Genomic DNA, 21,480 nt, shown 5'->3' with positions numbered 1-21,480 from the left:
CAATACTTTTCAAAGCAGTAAATGAATACTTAGTGCAGGACTGTAGTTCTGCAAGTTGTATACAGTTTGTATAAATAGCAATACTGTGCAGATCAAGAAAAATATACACTTACTGCAATATCTCAAAGGAGCAATGTTATCCTATGGGAGGAAAATAATAATGCGGTTTTGCAGGTAAGTAGACAACGTACACTTCCAGTCTTTGGGGTTTAAGGTCAGCAGAGGGCAAGGTTCAGGTAAGCACAAGCCCTGCACCACCAGCGGCAACGGGGCGGCAGGGTGCAGAGGTCAAATCTGGAATTAGGGCCCAATGTTAACCAATAGAGACTGGAGATGCTTGAAGACACACTGCTTGCAGGATTAGTACAGCGGCTGCTGGGTTCAAGCTTCGGTGCTTTAGGCATGCACGGGGAGCTCAAGGCAGCACCAAACATACACCACCCGAGGCATAGGGATGGCCGGGTGCAGGGTGCAAACATGGTGTTGGGTGCCCAAAGCAAGTAAATAGGGCAACTCGATTTTGGAAACAGACTACAGGCGTCAAACCAGAAGCTGCACAAAGAACACCAGCCACATCAGAGGTTAGTTGGGGTGCTGTGGGTCACAGGGACACCATCAGTCGAGCTCTCCAATGCGCAGGGGCTGGGTACAGGGTTGTTTTTTTACGTCAGGTTTCTGTTGCTAGAGCCGGTCCCGGTTGGGAGAGCCCTTAGGATTTGCACTGCAGGCATCATCGTGGAGTCCAGGAGGGGTCAGCCAAAGCTGGACTTGGACTCAGGATTGCTGGGAAACTTTTACTGGATCGGTGGGCCACCTGGACTCAGGCTGGGGGCATCTGGTGCAGAATGTTCAGGGATCGCGGTTCCAAAGGGCACCAGATTTCTTTATTTTGTTATTTTTGCGATAGGTCCAAAGTCCTCAGGAGGTCTGGTCTTTTTCAAAGGCAGGCAGTCCTCCCAGGGGTTTTGAAGGTCGCTGGCTGCAGGACAAGCTTTGTTTGCTTTGCAGGATTTTCGAAGTTACAGATAGGCAGGTAGTGCTGGGGCCTAGTCAATGGGCATCTTCAGTCCTTTATGCACGGCGTCTTCTTTGTCTTATCTCTTCCCAGGTCCGCAGGAACTAAGGATTCTGGTTCAGGGGTGCCCCTAAATGCTCAATTTAGGGGCGTTCCAGAGGCTGGAAAGTAGTAGCCAAAGGGCTACTTACCTTTAGGGCAACTACACAACTACTAGGATCTGCTTTCATGATCACCCCCGCTTTTTGCTGGTGTCATTTTGTTTTTCTGACTAGTCTGACTGGGATCCTGCGATCAGGACCCTAGTCTTTGTGCTTCTTCCCTAAATTGGACATGGTGAATACTTAGCTACACCCCAGATTGGCTACTGGTGTACCCATTTAAGTCCTTTGTATATGGTACTAAGGTTCTCTTCCAGGGGATCCTCATCAATAGTGAAAAGCATATGAATATTCCCGCCCACGCGCGGGTACCCCGGAAACAATATATATATTACCTACTGGCGATAGCCAGTAGGTATATATAGTTAGGATTTTTTTCCTATGGGACTTTTGAAAATTCTATGTCTAATAACTTTGGCGTTTGTGGACGGAATCGGCTGAAATTTTCAGGAAAATGGCACATTTTGTTTCTGAGCAGCTCCTGAAAATTTGGGGGGGGTTCGTCAAGGGGGGGCCGAGAAAAAAGGGGGGTCCCAAAACGCGTTTTTCCCATGTTAATTTCCATAGGGCGGTTGGACTCACTTTTAGCCCGAACGGCTGAATGGATTTCCACGAAACTTGGCAAAATTGTAGGGACTGTTAGCCCGATGTGCCTTTGCTAGGTCTCAATATATGTGCTTCAGTGGATTTTGAGAAATTAACGTTTAAATCAAGATATATATCTGTAACAGCGCTCCGGGCAGCGCTCCGGTTCGCGAACTTTTCGCGTATCGGAACTTTGCGAAGCGAAGCTGATTGGCTCTCCGGTGTCTGTCAACATTCTAAACAGTCCGGTGCGGCCGCCATCTTGTCTCTCGGTAGGATCGAGAGACAAGAGGAGGCCAAAACAAAGGGGGAAATGAAGGAAAGGGGGCAAGGTAGACCCCTTCTGACCCCCTAGGATTGATGAGGGGGATATTATAGAGCCACGCCGGGCCCAAAAAAAAAAAAGAAAAAATCCGATTTTTTCGCCGTAGAGACGCGTCTTGGTTCGCGAACCGGGCAGCTAACCGGGCAGCTAACCGGGAAGCTAACCGTCAGTGTAACCCAAAAAAAAAAAAAAAAATCCGATTTTTTCGCCGTAGAGACGCGTCTTGGTTCGCGAACCGGGCAGCTAACCGGGCAGCTAACCGGCAGTGTAACGGGAGTCTGAGGAGTAGCTGATTGGCTGTCAATATTGTAAACAGTCCGGAGCGGCCGCCATCTTGTCTCTCGGTAGGATCGAGAGACAAGAGGAGGCCAAAACAAAGGGGGAAATGAAGGAAAGAGGGCAAGGTAGACCCCTTCTGACCCCCTAGGATTTATGAGGGGGATATTATAAAGCCACGTGGGGCCAAAAAAAAACAAACAAAAAAATCCGATTTTTTCGCCGTAGAGACGCGTCTTGGTACGCGAACTGGGCAGCTAACCGGGCAGCTACCGGGAAGCTAATCGGCAGTGTAACGGGAGTCTGAGGAGAAGCTGATTGGCTGTTATCATTGTAAACAGTCTGGAGCGGCCGCCATCTTGTCTCTCTGTGGGATCGAGAGACAAGAGGTGGAAAAAAAAAAGGTGTAAATGAATGAAAGGGGTAAGGCAGACCCCTCCTGAACCCCTAGGATTGATGAGGGGGCTATTAAAGTTCCCTGGGGGGTGAAAAAAAAAAATTGCGATTTTTCGCGGTAAAGGTGCTTCCTGGTACGTTAACCGGGCAGCTAACCGGCAGCGTAACGGGAGTCCGACATATTGTGTTTTTTGAACGTTTGTGATATGTGCACGTGTGGATTTTGTCTAATTAAGGTTAAAAAAAAATATATATATCTTTAAGCGTGTTCTGGCGCGCTTACGTTTTGGGTTTGGTTTGCGCTGCAGAGACGATACGTCACGGTTATGCGATGCATCATGAGGCGTCTCACGGGCTACGTGATACGTCACTTAATAAAGAATATATTTTACAGCTATAGATATTAGCTTTTAAAAAACCAATGAAATTCACAGAAAAAACCATAGGTTATAGACCATATATAGTTAGGAATTTGCATTTACAAAACCTTGAAAATTCACTGAAAAAACCATAGGTTATAGACCATATATAGTTAGGGATTAGCATTTAAAAAACCTTATTTTATTCGCACAAAACCATTGAAATTCCATATATAGTTAGTTGCACTAACTATATATCGCGGACCCGCAATCCACTGCTAATGATGTCACATATTACATCATTCATGACATGGTCAGTGACATCACTGATGACATCACTGATGACATCTCAAATGACATCACTGATGACATCACTGATGACAACACCCAGTGACTGTATGTTTCTGTAAAGTTAAAATATGTCTTACATATTGAAGAATGAGTGGATGTATAAGTGTCTGGATGAAGGATTTAGTAGGTGCATGACTGACTGTATGAGAGAATGATTAAATGTGTCTCACTGAGTGCATGGGTTAGTGATTAAAGTGTCTTAATTTGGCAATCAATATTTATGTTCTTCTGTAAACTGCTGCATGTTTAAATCAGTAGCTATATCAGTAACTATATGGGTTATTGAATGGTTGCCCAAGTATTTGTATGGGAGACTGAGTGTGTGTGTGGGTGGCTGGGAGGTGTATAACTCTGTGCATAGATGTGTGAGCGGTTGATTCCCTAGGTGTATGGGTTCAAAAGTGCATGTAGAAACAGCTGTATGGACAGTTGACTGTGTGCATGAGTATATTGGTGAGTGAATGGATATCTCAGTTCTACATGTCAAAGTAAGTACATATGTAAAACACACTCCATGTGAGAGTTGACATATATAAATAACTGAACATAAGAGTCAGTGAATGTGAGAGTGGCTGTATGAATCATTGTGAACTTGTATCAAGGATTGTATAAGAGAGTAAATATGTGTTAGTATATGTTTGAATAAGTAAGGTGTGTATAACTGTATAGTTAAGGAAATGGAGATGTGATTGATTCTTTGCATGACTGAATAGGTGTGTGAGTAACTCCATGGATGTGTGACAGTCTGTGAGTGCCTGTTTACACTGAGTGTATCAAAGGTTATATTAGAGTCTGAAGATGTATTATCACATAAATGATATCATCAGTGATGTAATCAGTAATGTCAAATGAGATGTCAGTGATGTCATCAGTGATGTCATTTGAGATGTCATCAGTGATGTCATCAGTGATGTCATTTGAGATGTCATCAGTGATGTCATCAGTGATGTCACTGACCATGTCATGAATGATGTAATATGTGACATCATTAGCAGTGGATTGCGGGTCCGCGATATATAGTTAGTGCAACTAACTATATATGGAATTTCAATGGTTTTGTGCGAATAAAATAAGGTTTTTTAAATGCTAATCCCTAACTATATATGGTCTATAACCTATGGTTTTTTCAGTGAATTTTCAAGGTTTTGTAAATGCAAATTCCTAACTATATATGGTCTATAACCTATGGTTTTTTCTGTGAATATATATATATATATATCAATATCAAAACAAAACCCTTTCAGGCATAGAGTGACGCATAAATTATGCAAAAAAGGAGAGAACTCTGGGTAGTTCTCAAGGTTAGGTGGAAAGCAGCCCCTGTTAGAGCACTCTCAACACCAGCGACACTCTAGATCTGCTCACCTCAAATGTCTGTTTTTCTATCAAATTTTTTAAGCGTAGGATTAGCACAGTGCTATCCAAGCCGAGATAGAAAATGACAAAGTCTTTTGCAATTTATGCAGCAAAGTCTTTAAGCATAGGAATAGTACAGTGCTGTCCTTGCCGAGCTGTAAAATTACAAAAGCCATTTATCACTCCAGGCACAATATTACAGCTTTGAATTAGTGAAATACCAACTCAAGCCAACCTGAAATGAGTAAAAGCAACCCCTGACACAGTGTTTCGCTCTAATTAGAGCTCTTCAGAGAGGTATAGCTTTGTCCAGACACAAGAGAGCACCCAGTATTAAGTCAAAACAAAACCCTTTCAGGCATAGAGTGACGCATAAATTATGCAAAAAAGAAGGAGAGACTTCTGGGTAGTTCTCAAGTTTAGGTGGAAAGCAGCCCCTGTTAGAGCACTCTCAACACCAGCGACACTCTAGATCTACTCACCTCAAATGTCTGTTTTTCTATCAAAGTTTTTAAGCGTAGGATTAGCACAGTGCTATCCAAACCGAGATAGAAAATGACAAAGTCTTTTGCAATGTATACAGCAGAGTCTTTAAGCATAGGAATAGTACAGTGCTGTCCTTGCCGAGCTGTAAAATTACAAAAGCCATTTATCACTCCAGGCACTATATTACAGCTTTGAATTAGTAAAATACCAACTCAAGCCAACCTGAAATGAGTAAAAGCAACCCTGAAAACCCTTTCAGGCATAGAGTGACGCATAAATTATGCAAAAAAGAAGGAGAGAACTCTGGGTAGTTCTCAAGTTTAGGTGGAAAGCAGCGTAGGATTAGCACAGTGCTATCCAGAGAGGTATAGCTTTGTCCAGACACGATTTGTCTTTTCTTGCAAGTCATGCGTTTCACGAACTTGTAAGAAGTGAAGACCTCTCCCCACCTGGCAGTGGCTCGCATGACTTGCAAGAAAAGACAAATCGTGGCACCTAGAATATTCAGGTGATCTCTGTGCTTGTCTCGATATCTTCTTTATTTCACTGTATTATACCTCACTTATTTAATTTTTTCTGCAGTAGCTATAGTGTTTTGGGTCCTGAAGAAAGCAAGGACAAACACGTCCTTATTTGCTGAAACATGTCGACCTTGTACCACATCTAGACAGTAATGTGTTAAGCTGTCCTGACTATTTTTAACCTTGGTAAAGCGAGTATCACCAGAATAAAGTTGTTCAGTACTCCCTTATCTAATTTTAAAACACATTTTCCTATTATTATTTCTAATTATTTTTTCTTTGTTGCACTGCACTTTTGGTCACCCCATATCTACAACTTACCCTTGCAATAGAGGGGCAAGACCATACTGTTTCCTTTCTCAGTGCGAGGGACCATTTATCATCTTGGCCTTCGTTCCTCTGAGTCTTAGGGTTCATGATGTATGGTCTTCAAAGGAATCCCAAATGATGAAGGGCGATTCCGAGTGGTGACTGATGGGTATCCTGGACCATCTTTTGAGGTTTTTTGGATCACTATTGTTCTGTAGACATTCAGGGGTGCTGTGTCAAGTGTCAGTTTGCACCACCAATGTATAATTTTTATATTTAGACCCTTTGGTGCTCTTGTGTTGTTAAGTATTGTGAGGGAATGTCCCAAAGCTTGGTCTCTAAATATTCCCTAGGGTCCCCATCTGATCGTTGTGTTGTTGTTATTTAAATTTCATCTACTAATAACAAAATAAGTTATCTTGAGCAATAAAACTCTCTCTATTGCATTTTATTTCATTTGAAAATCTGAAATGCTCCTACAGTGTTTAAAGAATAAAGCTTTGAGCTATGAACAAGATGCCGCAAAATAAATATTAAGGTCAGGTTTGGGCACTGCCTTGGAGGCAAGACCAGAAGGTTCATCTGTGACCATTCTCCATCATGCCTAGTTACAGTCTACTAGCTTATCAGGGATCCCCGGCCAACCTAATAGACATTCAATGGCTCTCATTTCTTTGAAGGGAAGGCTGATTTGGACATGGAAAGATTCGAACAAGGGCGGACTATGCCACCTTCCTTGGAGTCTGTATCCACCGCCAACTTGCAGGTTTCCATTGAAAATGCCCCTGCTGCAACAGCAGTCTTCCCAACCAATATAACAGCCAAACAAATATTTGTACCAGTAGTGGCCATGGTGGTTCCTGAACTGCTGATGCCAGCAACAGCCCTTTTCCTCCTCTCCCACCCCACTCTCGAAACCACTTGTTCGAGGCATGTGGGCTGCTGAATTCATATCTGTGCATAGATCGCCACCTAGTGTTGTTTCCGGATGATTGCACATTGTTGTCCTGGAAGAGTCTTTGAAGTATCACAAGATAGGTGGCTCCTCCCTCGGACTACAGTGCGCATGGGCACCCTCTCCATCCCCAGATTGTTTTTTTCCGCCATTGGGTTCGGATGTCTTTTCCTACTCTCCAAGTTCGGAATCTAGAAAAAGGCCAAAAGGCTTTCGGATACCGTCGGTATTGTTAAGCACTCGGTGCCGATACACTTTTTACATCTCAGTTGCACTCCAGTCGTCGAATCGGGCCGTGAGACCTTCTCGACACCACGTGGACCGACCGTCCATGGAACGAAGTCCGTTCAAGTACTGCCCTCAGTGCAACTCAAAGTTCCCGCACACAGACAAGCATCCGGTGTGCAACAAATGCCTATCTCCGGATCACAACGAAGATAGTTGCCTTGCCTGTGCCCAGTTCAGATCTAAAAAGACTATTCGGAATTGACGGGCGGCGAGGCAAGAAATGCAACGTTCGGCGCCGGAGCCCGATAACATCTTCGGGGACGAAGAAGATCTAGCCAGCGCAGAAGACTCAGACCGAGAGGATGGTCAATACTCGGAGGCCGACTCCGAATATTACCCCGAAGAGGAAGAACTAATCGTCGATCTCGAAGACTATGATCAGGACATCGTAGCAGTTGAAGACGACTCCGATGACGGCGAGGGGCGAACCGTGAGTACACCGCCCCATATAGACACTACACCTCTATCAGAGACTCAGGTCGAGGCATCGCCAGCAGGCCTTAGCCGAGACCAAAAACCTCGTTCAACAGCCCGGCCATATCGCCCGGCTAAGAACATATCGAAAGAGCCCTCTGAGACACGTCACACAACATCGGTTCCATCGAGACCGAAACTTGTCGACAATACGGTCTTCGGACCGAATTACGTCAAACCAAAGGTATCGAAGCCTAAAGGCATCGACCCAAAGGCCACAGTACCCTTGAAACCAAAAACCGTGGAGCCGATATCGAAGACGAAAGCAGTTGAGTCGAGCTCCAAGTCAAAGGCCGTCGAGTCAACCTCGAAGCCAAAACACGTCGATTCAACACAAAAACAAAAACACGTCGAATCGACCCACATAAGGCACGTCGAATCGAGCAAATCAGCGTCAAGTATCGGCAAAGGGAACAAACCAGTCGACGACAGTACAAGGCCTACGCCCAAAACTAGCGTTGAACCGAAACAGAAACCGAAGGTGGACGAAAAAAAATCGGTCGAGCCGAAAACCATCGACCCGAAAAAGGGCGTCGACCCGAAACAGCAGGCTCCAAAGCAAAAAAAAGACACTATCAAACCGACAACACCGCTCGGTCCGATGAAAGTTGTGAAGCCACCAAAGGACGTTCAACCAACAAAACCTGTTGAAAAACAACCAAAAGCTATACAACCACCTAAATTGGTCGAGGTGCCAAAAACCATTGAACCGAAAAAACAAAAAGCAAAGGTTGGAACACCTATACCAACAACTGTGGAAGAGGAGCTTCTTCACCCAGATCCCTCCACAGACAACCAGTCCAAAATCTACATTGATCCAAAAACTGGTAAAGTGACTGTCGATACTAAAAAGAAAAGGTCTCTACCAACTCAAGACTTTTCCAGGATCCCCCTAAAGAAAAAGAGAGACTGTGCTACCTCTCCTATCCTCTTTGAACCTATCACTCCTGCTATGCCTACTACTCCTTATACCCCAACCTCACCAACACGTTCTGACTACAATCCTGATGAAGATCAGGACACAGATGTAGGTTTTGGTTATCAACAAAACCCAAATACAGAGCCAGACACGCATCCATGGGGTTCAGGAGGGGAACCAGACAGTGAAGGGATTCTGCCCATTACAGACCCTACAGTATACCCTACTAAGCCATCGCCCACAGAGGATACAGTTGCATTTAATTCTCTGTTAGATAGAGCAGCATTCTACCACAATGTAGAGATGCTATTGAGGAAGACTTCCTCTTTGATACACTCACAACATCTGAAAGACACGTTAAAACACGCAGGTGACACTGCTAGAGCTCGGGTTATAAACCCTAGGATTGAGAAAAAATACAAAGCTGCACCTATAGATCCTACATACATCAAAGGACAGCTACCCCTAGATTCCTTAGTGGTGTCAAACACACGTAAGCGTGCAAACTCACAAACTACTGGTGAGGCTGCACCTCCAGACAAGGAATCTAAAATATTTGAGGCATCAGGCAAAAGAGTGGCAGCTCAGGCAGCAAACTCCTGGAGAATAGCCAACACACAGGCCTTGCTGACCAGAGGGCGCACTACGACAGTTTGGAAGAAATTCTCCAACACTTGCCTGATCCCTACAAACAGCAGACAGATGAACTCATACAAGAGGGAAAGCTCATCACCAATGCATTCATTAAGTGTGCGCTAGACGCGGCAGACACAGCTGCCAGATCCATTAATACCAGCGTGCTAATAAGGCGACATGCATGGCTTCGTATATCAGGCTTTAAGAATGAAGTCCAGTCTACAATTCTTAATCAGCCAATTAACCCAGACTTTTTATTTGGTCCAGCTGTTGATTCTATTCTGGACAAAATGAAAAAGGATGCAGAAACAGCAAAATCTATGGGAGCACTTCAGTCCCAACAACACCGTGGCTCCTTTCGTCGCTCCAATTATACAGAAGGAGCGCGAGGAACATCACAGCAATCCTCCAACTTCAAATCTAACACACAATCCACATATAACAAGAACACCAGCAGGGGTGGTTATAGAGGAAACAATACCAAAGGCAGAGGTCGTGGAGGCAATGCAAATAGATCCTCCACTAACACAAAGCAGTGACTTCTTGACACTCCCCCCAGACCACATAACACCAGTCGGGGGAAGAATACAACAATTTCAACAAGTCTGGTTAAATATCACCACAGGCAAGTGGGTCAGGCAAATTATCCAACATGGCTATTGCCTAGAGCTCACCTCAACTCCACCCAACATACCACCTGTGCACCGCCCTATGTCACAAGAACATATATCGTTACTACAGCAAGAAGTCATCAGTATGCTGCAAAAGGGGGCCATAGAACCAGTCCCACTACAACATCAGGGAACAGGAGTATACTCCCTATACTTCCTAATTCCAAAGAAGGACGGGTCTCTCAGACCAATATTAGACCTCAGGCCCCTCAACCTCTACATTCTGTCAGAGCATTTTCATGTGCTCACTCTCCAGCAAGTCTTACCATTGCTTCGCCAGGGAGACTTCCTAGCAATTTTGGACCTCAAAGATGCATACTTTCATATACCAATACACCCTGCTCACAGAAAGTATTTGAGGTTCACCATTCAAGGGCAACACTACCAATTCAAGGTCCTGCCATTTGGGGTGACAACAGCTCCAAGAGTGTTCACCAAATGCCTATCTATAGTGGCAGCACATCTCAGAAGGCAACACATACACGTGTACCCTTATCTGGACGACTGGCTAATACACGCGGCAACAGCCCAGCAATGTGCCAACAACATGTCAAAGACCATACACCTACTGCACAGTTTAGGATTCTCACTAAACTACCAAAGTCACACCTACAACCCTCCCACATCCAACGTTACATGGGAGCAACATTAGATACACTGTCAGCAAAATCATATCCCAACACGGCACGGGTCCAGGGAATGCAGACGCTAATACAAAAGTTCAGACCCCAACACTCACTACCAGCTCGAGTGTTTATGCAGCTAATAGGCATGATGGCCTCGTGCATATTCATAGTCCCTCACGCCAGACTACATATGCGTCCGCTACAAGAATGCCTAGCAAGGCAGTGGAACCAGGTTCACAGGCAATTAAAAGACCTAGTGTTGGTGACCAGTCGTGCATACAACTCTCTGCATTGGTAGAATCCACAAAACCTTTGCAAAGGCCGACTGTTCCAATAGCCTGTCCCACAAATACTGCTAACAGCGGACGCATCCCTACTAGGATGGGGAGCCCATGTCCTACACTACACAGTACAGGGACTCTGAACTTTACAGCAAAAGATGCATATCAATCTCCTAGAATTGATGGCCATCTTTCTAGCCCTAAAAGCTTTCGCAAAACACTTACGCAACAAAGCTGTGTTGATCCGGACGGACAACATGACAGCTATTTATTACATTCAGAAACAGGGAGGAACACACTCGCCACAGCTGTCGCACCTAGCTCAAGCAATGTGGAAATGGGCCATTCAGAGGAACATCTTTCTCATGGCAGAACACCTCCCAGGCAAAGACAACCAAGTGGCCGACCTCCTAAGCAGGCACAGCCAACAGATGCACGAATGGGAAATTCACCCCAAAGTGCTCCAACCATTCTTCCGGAAGTGGGGACATCCGGAAATAGATCTGTTTGCCACAAGCGAAAACGCAATATGCCAGTACTTTGCCGCCAGGTTCCCATATCCGCAGTCGCAAGGCAATGCGATATGGATGAACTGGTCAGGCAAATTTGCGTACGCTTTCCCCCAGCTCCACTAATTCCGCTGGTGGCACGCAAAATGCGCCAACATTCGCTGACGGTAATCCTAATTGCTCCCACGTGGGCGAGGCAACCATGGTACACGACGTTCCTAGAACTGTCAGTGGTGCCTCATCAAAGACTGCGACTAACACCCAGTCTTCTAACGCAGAACCATGGCGAAATCCAACACTCAGATCCCCAACAGCTGAACCTAGCGATCTGGCTCCTGAAATCCTAGAGTTTGGGTACCTCAACTTGCCTCCAGACTGCATGAATATTATCAAAGAGGCAAGGAAACCCACTACCAGAGCATGCAATGCAGCAAAGTGGAAACGTTTCATAATTTACTGTAATAACAATGACATTAACCCGCTTGATGCATCCACTCAAAACATCATTTGCTACCTATTGCACCTCCAACGTTGCAATTTAGCTTTTTCTTCCATCAGAATACACCTAGCTGCGTTAGCAGCATATTTGCGAAACAGGCAACACCTTTCACTATTCAGGGTGCCAGCAATTAAAGCGTTTATGGAAGGACTTAAATGCGTAATTCCTCCAAGACACCCACCATCACCAGTCTGGAATCTAAACGTTGTTCTAACCAGACTAATGGGACCACCCTTTGAGCCACTGCACTCATGCGAACTACAATTTCTTACTTGGAAGGTGGCTTTCCTTATTGCCATTACTTCGCTTCGAAGAGTTAGTGAGCTGCAAGCCCTAATTATTCAAGAGCCATTCATTCAGGTACATGCAAATAGAGTAGTTATTAGAACAAACCCTAAGTTCATGCCAAAGGTGGGATCACATTTCCATATAAATCAAACTATAGAACTGCCAGTGTTCTTTCAGAACACACAAACAGTAGCTGAAAGGGCCTTGCATACCCTTGACGTCAAAAGGGCTCTGCTATTTTACATAGACAGAACCAAAACATTTCGAAAGACGAAACAATTGTTTGTTGCCTTCTCACCACAACACAAGGGTAACCCTATCTCAAAATCAGGTATAGCCAGATGGATAGTTAAGTGCATACAAATATGTTATATAAAGGCAAAACGCACCTTAACAGTCCCCCCTAGAGCGCATTCCACACGCAAGCTAGGGGCATCCATGGCTTTCCTAGGAAATATTCCTTTACACGAAATTTGCAGAGCAGCCACATGGTCAACCACACATACATTTACAAAACACTATTGTGTAGATGTACATTCAAAACAGCAAGCTGCTGTAGGACAGGCTGTTCTCAAAACTCTTTTCCAGACTGCTGCAGCTGACACAGATAGCCACCGCTAAGGGAGATACTGCTATACATTCTATGCACAGATATGAATTCAGCAGCCCACATGCCTCGAACGGAATATGCTACTTACCAGTATGCATCTGTTCTTGGCATGTAGGGCTGCTGACATTCATATCGCCCACCAGCCTCCCCGGTGCCTGTCGCAGCTGCAGCATTCATTCTTTGCATGGACATCTCTTACTGTACTATACTCCATCTCTGCCACAGTGGCGAAAAACAATCTGGGGATGGAGAGGATGCCCATGCGCACTGTAGTCCGAGAGAGGAGCCACCTATCTCGTAATACTTCGAAGACTCTTCCAGGACAACAATGTGCAATCATCTGGACCCAACACTAGGCGGCGATCTATGCACAGATATGAATGTCAGCAGCCCTACATGCCAATAACAGATGCATACTGGTAAGTAGCATATTCCTTAACTTGATCCCAAAGGGGCACTTGTGGGCCATGGGTCCTACAGATAGTCATATATGGCAACACCCTTCCTTTACAACAATTCTGGTCCCACCCCCAAGCAAGAGGTTTCCGTTTTGATGAGAAAGGGGGCAGTGGAACTGTCCCAGAAGACTGTCCAGCACTTCCTTCTTCTGCATCTTGGTATAGGTCTCTATCCCATTCGTGACCTTTGGGCCTTGAACACAAGTGAAGGCTTCATCCGGAGGTAGTTCAGTACATCTTTGTTCTTTGGAGCACTCCTATGGAGGACTTCTTCTACATGGCCGTAAATATGATTTACCAGCTGTTCTGCTATCTCCGGATTGCACCACAGAGCTCATGGGGAGGTGTTATGTCCGATACAAGACTTTCTACTACATTATGCACTTATTCCTATACAGGTAATGCTTTGGTTTGAAAGGAAAATGAGTCACAACTGGGCGCTGATTTATTTTTACCACCCCAGAATGGCCTAGGACGGTGTGGTATGCAGATCAGAGGAGAAGGTCTTTCACTCAAGTTTCTTAAGTCTTCATCTTCATGCATGAAGACTGAGCAGAGCAATTTCAGTACCTTCGACATACCAGTGGAAGTAGTGAACGTAATTTTGTCTGAGTGCCACCCCTCCACAAAAATCTGTGTATTCTGGACGTTGGTTCTGTTTTGTTTCTCTGTGCATAGGGGAGGGAGTGGATGTCCTTAAGGGGCACCTTTCAAATATGTTGCAATTTATGCTTTCTTTAGCCCGGCAAGGCTTTGTGGTGGGCCCACAATAACCCTCATTATTTAAATCGCAGATTGCCATGAAGGCCGAGGGCATTAGAGCCCTTTCCACCATGGTGAAGGTTGCTTCCTCTAGGTTGTCCAGAGGTGTTCCTGTTCTAAATATCCATCGGGCTGTGGTATGGTCTTGGGTCCACATTTTCCCCAAGATTACTGCCTTGATTCTGAAGTTTGTAGACTTTGCCTCATCTGTTTAGCAAGACTTCTTGTTTAGACTATTTCCTCAGACCTTCCACCATGGAGGTTCTGGTTTGGTATGGATTCCGCAGGTGAGGACTCTACAGCTAGACATGTACAGTAGAAGATCAAGTTACTTACAGCCACTAACAATCTTTCTATTGGATTCTCTACTTGCAGGTTACTTACTGATAACACCCGCCACCCCATTCAGAGGAATGGTCTTAAGTTCATCCACAATGTCATTCTTCAGTTTTGATGCACTGTATAAATGATCAATCTTGTTGGCCTCATCTCCGCTTCATGGGTGTTGAAAAAACAGACAAGGAATTGACACTATGGCTGTGTTTCTCTGGTTTTGTGGTTGTCTGTTGGGTCCCTAGAGTTGATCTCCACCTATTTATTTATTTATTTATTAGAAAGTTTTGTATAGCGCGAACAAGACCCGTGGGTATCAGAGCGCTTAACATATAGGCGTATGCGAAAGACAATATATATCAGACAGTTATACGGGCATCGGAACGAATAACATATGAGGCGTGGAAGAAAGACATATATATCAAACAGTTATACAGACAACAAATATGAGGTAGATGATAAGAGGTAGGTAATAAATATAGTCAGTGTTGGATATACTTCAATCACAAGAAAATGTGTAAGCAAGTAAGACTAGTTGGGTCATTGACATTTCGTGACTAATCTGTTCTAGGTAGACAAATATGTCCAACAGTTATACTGACAACAAATATGAGGTAGATGATAGGAGGTAGATGATAAATAAAGTCAGAGGTGGATATATTTCTATCATAGGTAGAGTGTGTAAACAAGTATGATATTTAGTTCATTGTCAGTTCGTGACTGATCTATTCTAGGTAGTGTATTTCTTCATCAGAAAGCTCTTTAACTCTCGCTTAAATGCTGCCACATTTTGGATCTTCCTGATGATAGGAGGAATTGAGTTCCATATTCTGGGGGCAGCTCCTGAGAACGCTCTGTCATAGGTTTTTTTCTTGTGGAAAAAGGCTGGCCGTAGTAGAAATTCTTCAGTACTCCTCGCTGGTCGATTCCCTCCCGATAGCTGGAGTTTCTTCGCTAGGTATCCTGGGGTGTTGTGGTGTAGCGCTTTATGGGTGATACAAGCTATCTTCATTTGGATTCTTGCTTCATAGGGTAGCCAACTTAAAGCTTTCAAGTGTGGCGATATATGGTCGTATTTCCTGGATCCGGTGATAATTCTTGCCGCAGCGTTTAGGCATGCTTTCAATGGTGCTGTGGACATTTTTGGTAAGCCCGCTAAGGTGGTGCAGCCATATTCAATCCTAGAGATAACTAAGGATTGGATAGCCAATTTGAGATCCGCCTCTGAGATGAAAGGTTTCAGTTTTCTTAAGTAGTTCAGGTGCTAGAGACATGTTTAACTTTTTGTGGCTTGAATTTGGCGGCTTGATGAAATTTAAGAGGTGAGAAATCTGCTGGTAGATAGAGTATCCATCATAGCGATCAGTACCGAAGGCTAATAATTTGTACATCAGCTTTAAATCCCTAGTATTGTGGTTGAGGATATGAAGTTATTCCGCCTGCGAAACCTATAAATCTGTGTTTCTAGATCTCTCAGAAGACCTGAAAAACACTTATTGACATGCCTATGCTTTGTATGTTCAGTGCTGTTCACTCTGTCTGTATAGCCTTTATATAGATTGCTTCTCTGTCTAAACATCTATCCATAGCTTTGAAGGAGCAGTATCGATGGTGTTTTAGGAGCCAGCTATTGTGATCACATGAGCTTAAAGTGACAGCATCCCATTGACTTTTTTTTTTTTAAGAAAGGGCTGTCAAATTATTTATCTAATAAGTTTCATGTGAAATACGGGTGGAAAAATTGCTTTCTTTAAAATTCCCTAGTTGTTAAAATTGCTAGCTCTTGGGGAGGCACGTACAATAAATCTGAACTGTGCTTTTTTGGTAAAAAATAAGAATGAAACTGCAACTTATTTTTTCATAACTTGTCCTGCCTATTTGGCTTAGCAAAAGATCTGAATTGTGCCCATCTTTAGTTCCACATAGATAGGGGACTGTAAGGAAGCTGTGCCATAGATGAAATCTCCCACTCCCTTTGTCTATAAGCAGTTTCTAAATACTGAATGTTATGAACCATACTAAATAAAGGAGGATTAGATGTTTTTCGAAGTAGACTTGGAATATATTACAGCTGAGGCTGACCTAATTATCTGTTTTGTTAAATTATTGTACCAATTTATTGCACTTATCTGTACAGATCTCTAATGTCAATATGGATTTTATTATTGTAATTAGTTATTTCACTTTTATGGCAAGTGACTCAAGGTAATTTGATGGATCATTATTGTTTGAACTAGAGGATTACTTATGAGATACAGCACAGTTATCATTGTAAGTGAATCAAGGTAATTTAATAATTCACCATTTTTAGAGTAATGAAGCGATTTGTGTGTGAAATAGCTTGCAAACGTAGGCCAATGTGTTTGTGTACTTAATTACTTTGTGTAAAGTTTTAACTTTTTTATGTTTTATAACTAAAACAAACATATTTGACTATTGAATTTATTATTAGATTTGTTTTACACAAGTTAGGTTTTTGGCATCATCATATTGTACAGAATTTGTTGTAATTACTTTTGTTCGTGCAAACACCTACATAGAATACTCCAGTAGGATAAATAACTTAACCTCAGTCCCCTAAAAAAGCACAGATCCGCCTCAAATTTTCCTGATCATTCCCATTAAAGACAGTGCATGCGCTTGCTGAAGAGGAGGAAAAGGGGTAGTGTTCCTCCATTAACGGTACATACCTATGGCAAGAACTTTTGCGGACTCTTCTGACAAAGTCTATCTTTTATGGTCCGTATCTTCTTGGAAAAAGTTTTTTAAAGCAATTGTTTGCAAACAAAAATATTTATCCATGACGAGGCCTCATTGCATTTTAAAAGGCTGGTTTAAAAGAGCTTTCAAATGTACTACTAAGTTAAACATTCTTTTTTTTCAACAGAATTTCTCTTCACTTGGAGAAAGTCCAAACCATAATGTGAAAAAGACAGCAAGTGCTGAGGAGCACAACGTTGTTGTTTCCTCATTGGAGGGGTTATTCATGATGCCCTCTTCCATAACAGGTATTGCAAAGCTAAAGAGTGAGCCTATCCTCAGTACGCTAACTAATCCAGAGGGAAAGCTAGTTCATTCACCTGCTTTGGATATTCCCGACAGTCCAGGTAAGGAAAATATTCAAGTATGCTATTTAAGCTGGAAAAAAGCACCTTGTACGATTAAGTATTTTTCTTTATAGTGTATTTCAAGACAGTGGCCAGTTGCTTCACCTCGATACTGTGCATTTGCAAGTACTTACTCAGACAGGGCCGGGTTTAGCACTGGTGGCGACCAGTTCGAGAATCTTTGCTGGCGCCCTCCTGCCCGCGTAAACCTCCTTCTCCATGAATTCCCTCACTACCATGCTTCACTGGTGCCCCTTATCTCTCCATAGCCCCTCTCACTTGCATTTCATTTGTTTTATAGTGCTGCTTATGCCAGTGTAGGGTGTCAGAGCACTTTACATCACACAGGCATTAGTAATCCTTTATGGCGTCCGGAGTAGCGTGCTACTTGACGAAAAAGCGCTTTGACGCCTCGTCATGCTTAGTAAACGCTATATAAATACAAATATAATACAATACAATTATACAGAGTCAATGAATCATGAGTGTGCAAATCAGTCTATAGGAAATGTTACATAAGACAATGAGGATTACAAGGTGTAGGAATCGCGTCACCGATACTAGTAGGCAGTATATTTTAAGAGTGTTTGATCCGGAGAAGCAAAAACTCTGGATTTAAAACATGCCACGTGGTTGGCTTTAATAAGAAGAATGCATTTCTACCCAAATTAACCCTTTTTAGCAACATTAGAATAATAAGACTGGGGGAAAACTACAACGTCCTAACCTATACCATGCTTTTTGCATGCAACTCTTTGATGACAGTTCATAGCTCACTGTGCTATACTAGTGTCGTAATTTATGAACTACAGTAAAATAAGAAATCTCTGTGAAAAAAAAGCAGTAACCTACTGAGTGATCCACACAAAATTAATTTTTTGTGATTTGTGTGGTACACGTTCGTTGCAGCAGGCATATTAATTCACTTCTCTACTTATGAGTAGAACCTGCAACTATCAAAACTCCAATCTCTCTCCAGCAGGAACATTAAATACCTGTATCTTATCAAGACGCAGATCCCTGACCCTTCCCCTCCCACATCCCACCCACCACCGGCAGAAGCGGCTTCACCAGTTGCACCTCTCCAGAGCCAGCTCTGAATTCAAGTGTTGGGAAAATGTGGCTGCTCATTACAGTAAACAATGAATACTTAAAAATGCAATCAGTAAAGAAAGAACAGGGGACGGGTACAGACGTGGGCAGTATATCAAGGGGAAGTAGGAGTGTAAAAGTGAAAGCAAACATGAAAGGTGGTGACCAGCAAGCAAAGATGGAGATGATAAGACTCACAAGAGAGATTTAATAGTCTCAAAATAAGCAGAGTGCCTAATATAGGAGGAGCGTAGAGGTTAGGAATAGGCATGGGCGGATTTTGCGGATTGGCAATCCGCGAATTTGCGGATTGCAAAAATCCGCAAATTCTCGCGGATTTTTTTTTTTAATGTTCGCACGGGTTTCTGCAAGTTCGCGAGGGTTTTGTACAATTTCGCAAATTGCGAAATTGTACAAAACGCTCGCGACCTTGCAGAAACCCGTGCGAACACAATGTGCCCAGTAGTGTATGTGCCTCTTGTGTGTATAAACGGTCAGAGAAAGATCAGTTCAGCAGATGAAGAGAAAGAAGCTCCTGGTCACAGGAACAGCACAGGTATTGCGCTCGTGAAAGTCAAGGATGCAAAGCCTATCCAGCATCACAGCTGATTTTCCACAGTAGATTTGGGAAGAAGGCACACCTGTCCAGCCTCGACGACGCTCACGATTGTTTTTGGGCTAATGAATGAGTCACTGAATTTGAGCATCAACTAGTTCGAGCGACCATGTGTGTGTTACTATGCAATCGCCCCGAAGGGCGCAGGGGTCCCTTGAGTGAGCTGTGAGCTGTAACTATTTTACAATGGCGCCAGCAAGCTGCCAGCGCCGTTGTAAAATAGTTACAAAGTTAGCTTGCACAGGAAGCACTTAGATAAAATAAAGCAGGACCTGCTTCGTTTTATCTAGTGGTTCCTGTGCAAGCTAACTTTGTAACTATTTTACAACGGCGCTGGCAGCTTGCTGGCGCCATTGTAAAATAGTTCCATGAGTGGGGTTCAACTTTTGAACCCGTTACGTCCGCGGATTTTATTTTGCGGATTTTGCAGGAAATCCGCAAAATTCGCGGATTGCGGATTTCCCAAAAATCTGCAAAATCCGCGGGCGTAACGGATTTCCCGCTCACCCTTAGTTAGGAAATAAAGGAGATGGGGACTGAGCAGAACAAAAAAAGGGTGCAGAGAAGATCTCATATGCAAACAGGACCGGACTGGGAACCCAATGCAGCCCTGGCAATGTTGCCTTAAAATGAAAGAGAGAGAGAGAGACACTACTAATCTCAGAGAAAACGCAGCTGACTAACTGGGAATTCCAGAAGTATTTTGGGCAATCCTGTGTGTGCGTGTGTGTGTGTGTGTTAGTTACTACTAATCTCAGAGAAAACAAAGAGAAAACATTGTCAGCACTCCTGCATTTGCAAGGCACATTTACACATGTGCAAAATTACACAGGCAGCTGACTAACTGGGAATTCCAGAAGTATTTTGGGCAATCCGCAGCTGCTGTAATTTTCTAGAACTACTCATATTTTCTGAGAATTAAAAATGGAATGACATTTCTTCCAAAGGTATCCTTCAGCAGCAAACTTCAGATTTGTGTGGCTAAAATCCCTCTTTGTCCTTTTGGGATTAGTGGTGGCTAGCACCAAGTCGCCTTCGGATAGCTGTGCGCTATGTAAGTTATTTTTCTATTTTGCATTCAACAATATTAAAGCTTTTTAAATCTTTTACTTGGTCTTTTTTAAATCCTTTTTCAGGGTCATTTCAAGGCAAACAGTGAAATAATTGTACCCAGTATACACAAGTGGAGCAAATGTCTCAAGTGGCTTTGTATGTAAAGGGTACTATAACTGACACAGGAGGGTTGACCAAGACTGAGATAGTCGGGCAGAACCACTGGATTTTGAACGGGGGAGTCGCACAATGCACTGCAGATTATACCGAATTTACTGAACTGTAACTAATGTGCGCTAGAACAAAAGCAACTCTTTCAAGTTGCGGCCGGGATTGGTATGAGCACGATCATTCCAGGAGGCTGAAACCGGCCTCCAAGTGTCAATACCGGCCTCCTGGGGCTCCAACCTCCCGGGAAATTTCCCGCTTGGCCAGTCCGGCCTTGTATGCAAATAATATAACTTTTACCTGCAGCACGAGCTAGAACAACTGTTATGGATGCCAAGGTATTAAATATCCGAAATGTCATTTTTTTGTGATGTAGAAGAAATGAAGTACCGGGTTTTCAAGAACCCAGCGGTGCCAGGGAGAACACCCAAAGACTTCGGGTCCTTCCTGTTTCAGACTACAGAAACACAGAGTCTTCTTGGTGAAGTCAAAGATCGTATTTATTGGCTGCAGCCAGTAACAGGTATCCTAGACGTACAACAGCATGTATGTTCTCAGGAGACTGCTCGAAATTACAAAGCCAGACTTCTCCTTATATACAAAATAATATGCTTCAGGCAAACATTCCTTATTTTACCGTAAACCATTCACATATTTTCGCCACAAAGGAAAAGCAAAGTCATGATGACAAGCCCACGTTTCAGTTTGTCCAGCCCATAATCAACTACCCGGCAAGGCCCAGAACTTTCATCAGATATCGCCGGACCCCTAATAAAAACGGGCACCTCCTCCTCGTAAAACAGGTCATAAAGAAGAAACAGGGACAGGTGTGTGTGTGTGAGATTAGGCATGGTTTGTGTGCGGTGATCGGTTTATGACATGTTGTGCCTTGATTCAACACAAGTTGGGTGTCATCAGCGTAAGTAGTTAGGCGCATCCCATGAGATTTTATGACCCTTGCCAAGTCTGCAACATAAATGTAAAAAAGAGCAGGG

The 21,480-nt window shown here is 43.5% G+C and overlaps 1 protein-coding gene across 2 annotated transcripts in view; it reads left to right on the top strand.

Annotated features, from left to right (window-relative positions):
* Positions 1-21,480, top strand: part of VPS13D (vacuolar protein sorting 13 homolog D) — a 2,754,556-nt gene that overhangs the window by 788,683 nt on the left and 1,944,393 nt on the right. For both annotated transcript variants that reach the window (XM_086921894.1, XM_086921893.1), the window contains exon 26: positions 17,337-17,556. In XM_086921894.1, the coding sequence (XP_086778020.1) occupies positions 17,337-17,556 (220 nt within the window). The remainder of the gene's footprint in view (positions 1-17,336; positions 17,557-21,480) is intronic.

The sequence above is a fragment of the Lissotriton vulgaris genome, chromosome 5 (assembly GCF_964263255.1).
Source record: "Lissotriton vulgaris chromosome 5, aLisVul1.2, whole genome shotgun sequence".
Classification (NCBI taxonomy): domain Eukaryota; kingdom Metazoa; phylum Chordata; class Amphibia; order Caudata; family Salamandridae; genus Lissotriton; species Lissotriton vulgaris.
The sequence above is the reverse complement of the archived record's forward strand: the minus strand, read 5'-3'. Positions and strand labels throughout refer to the sequence as shown.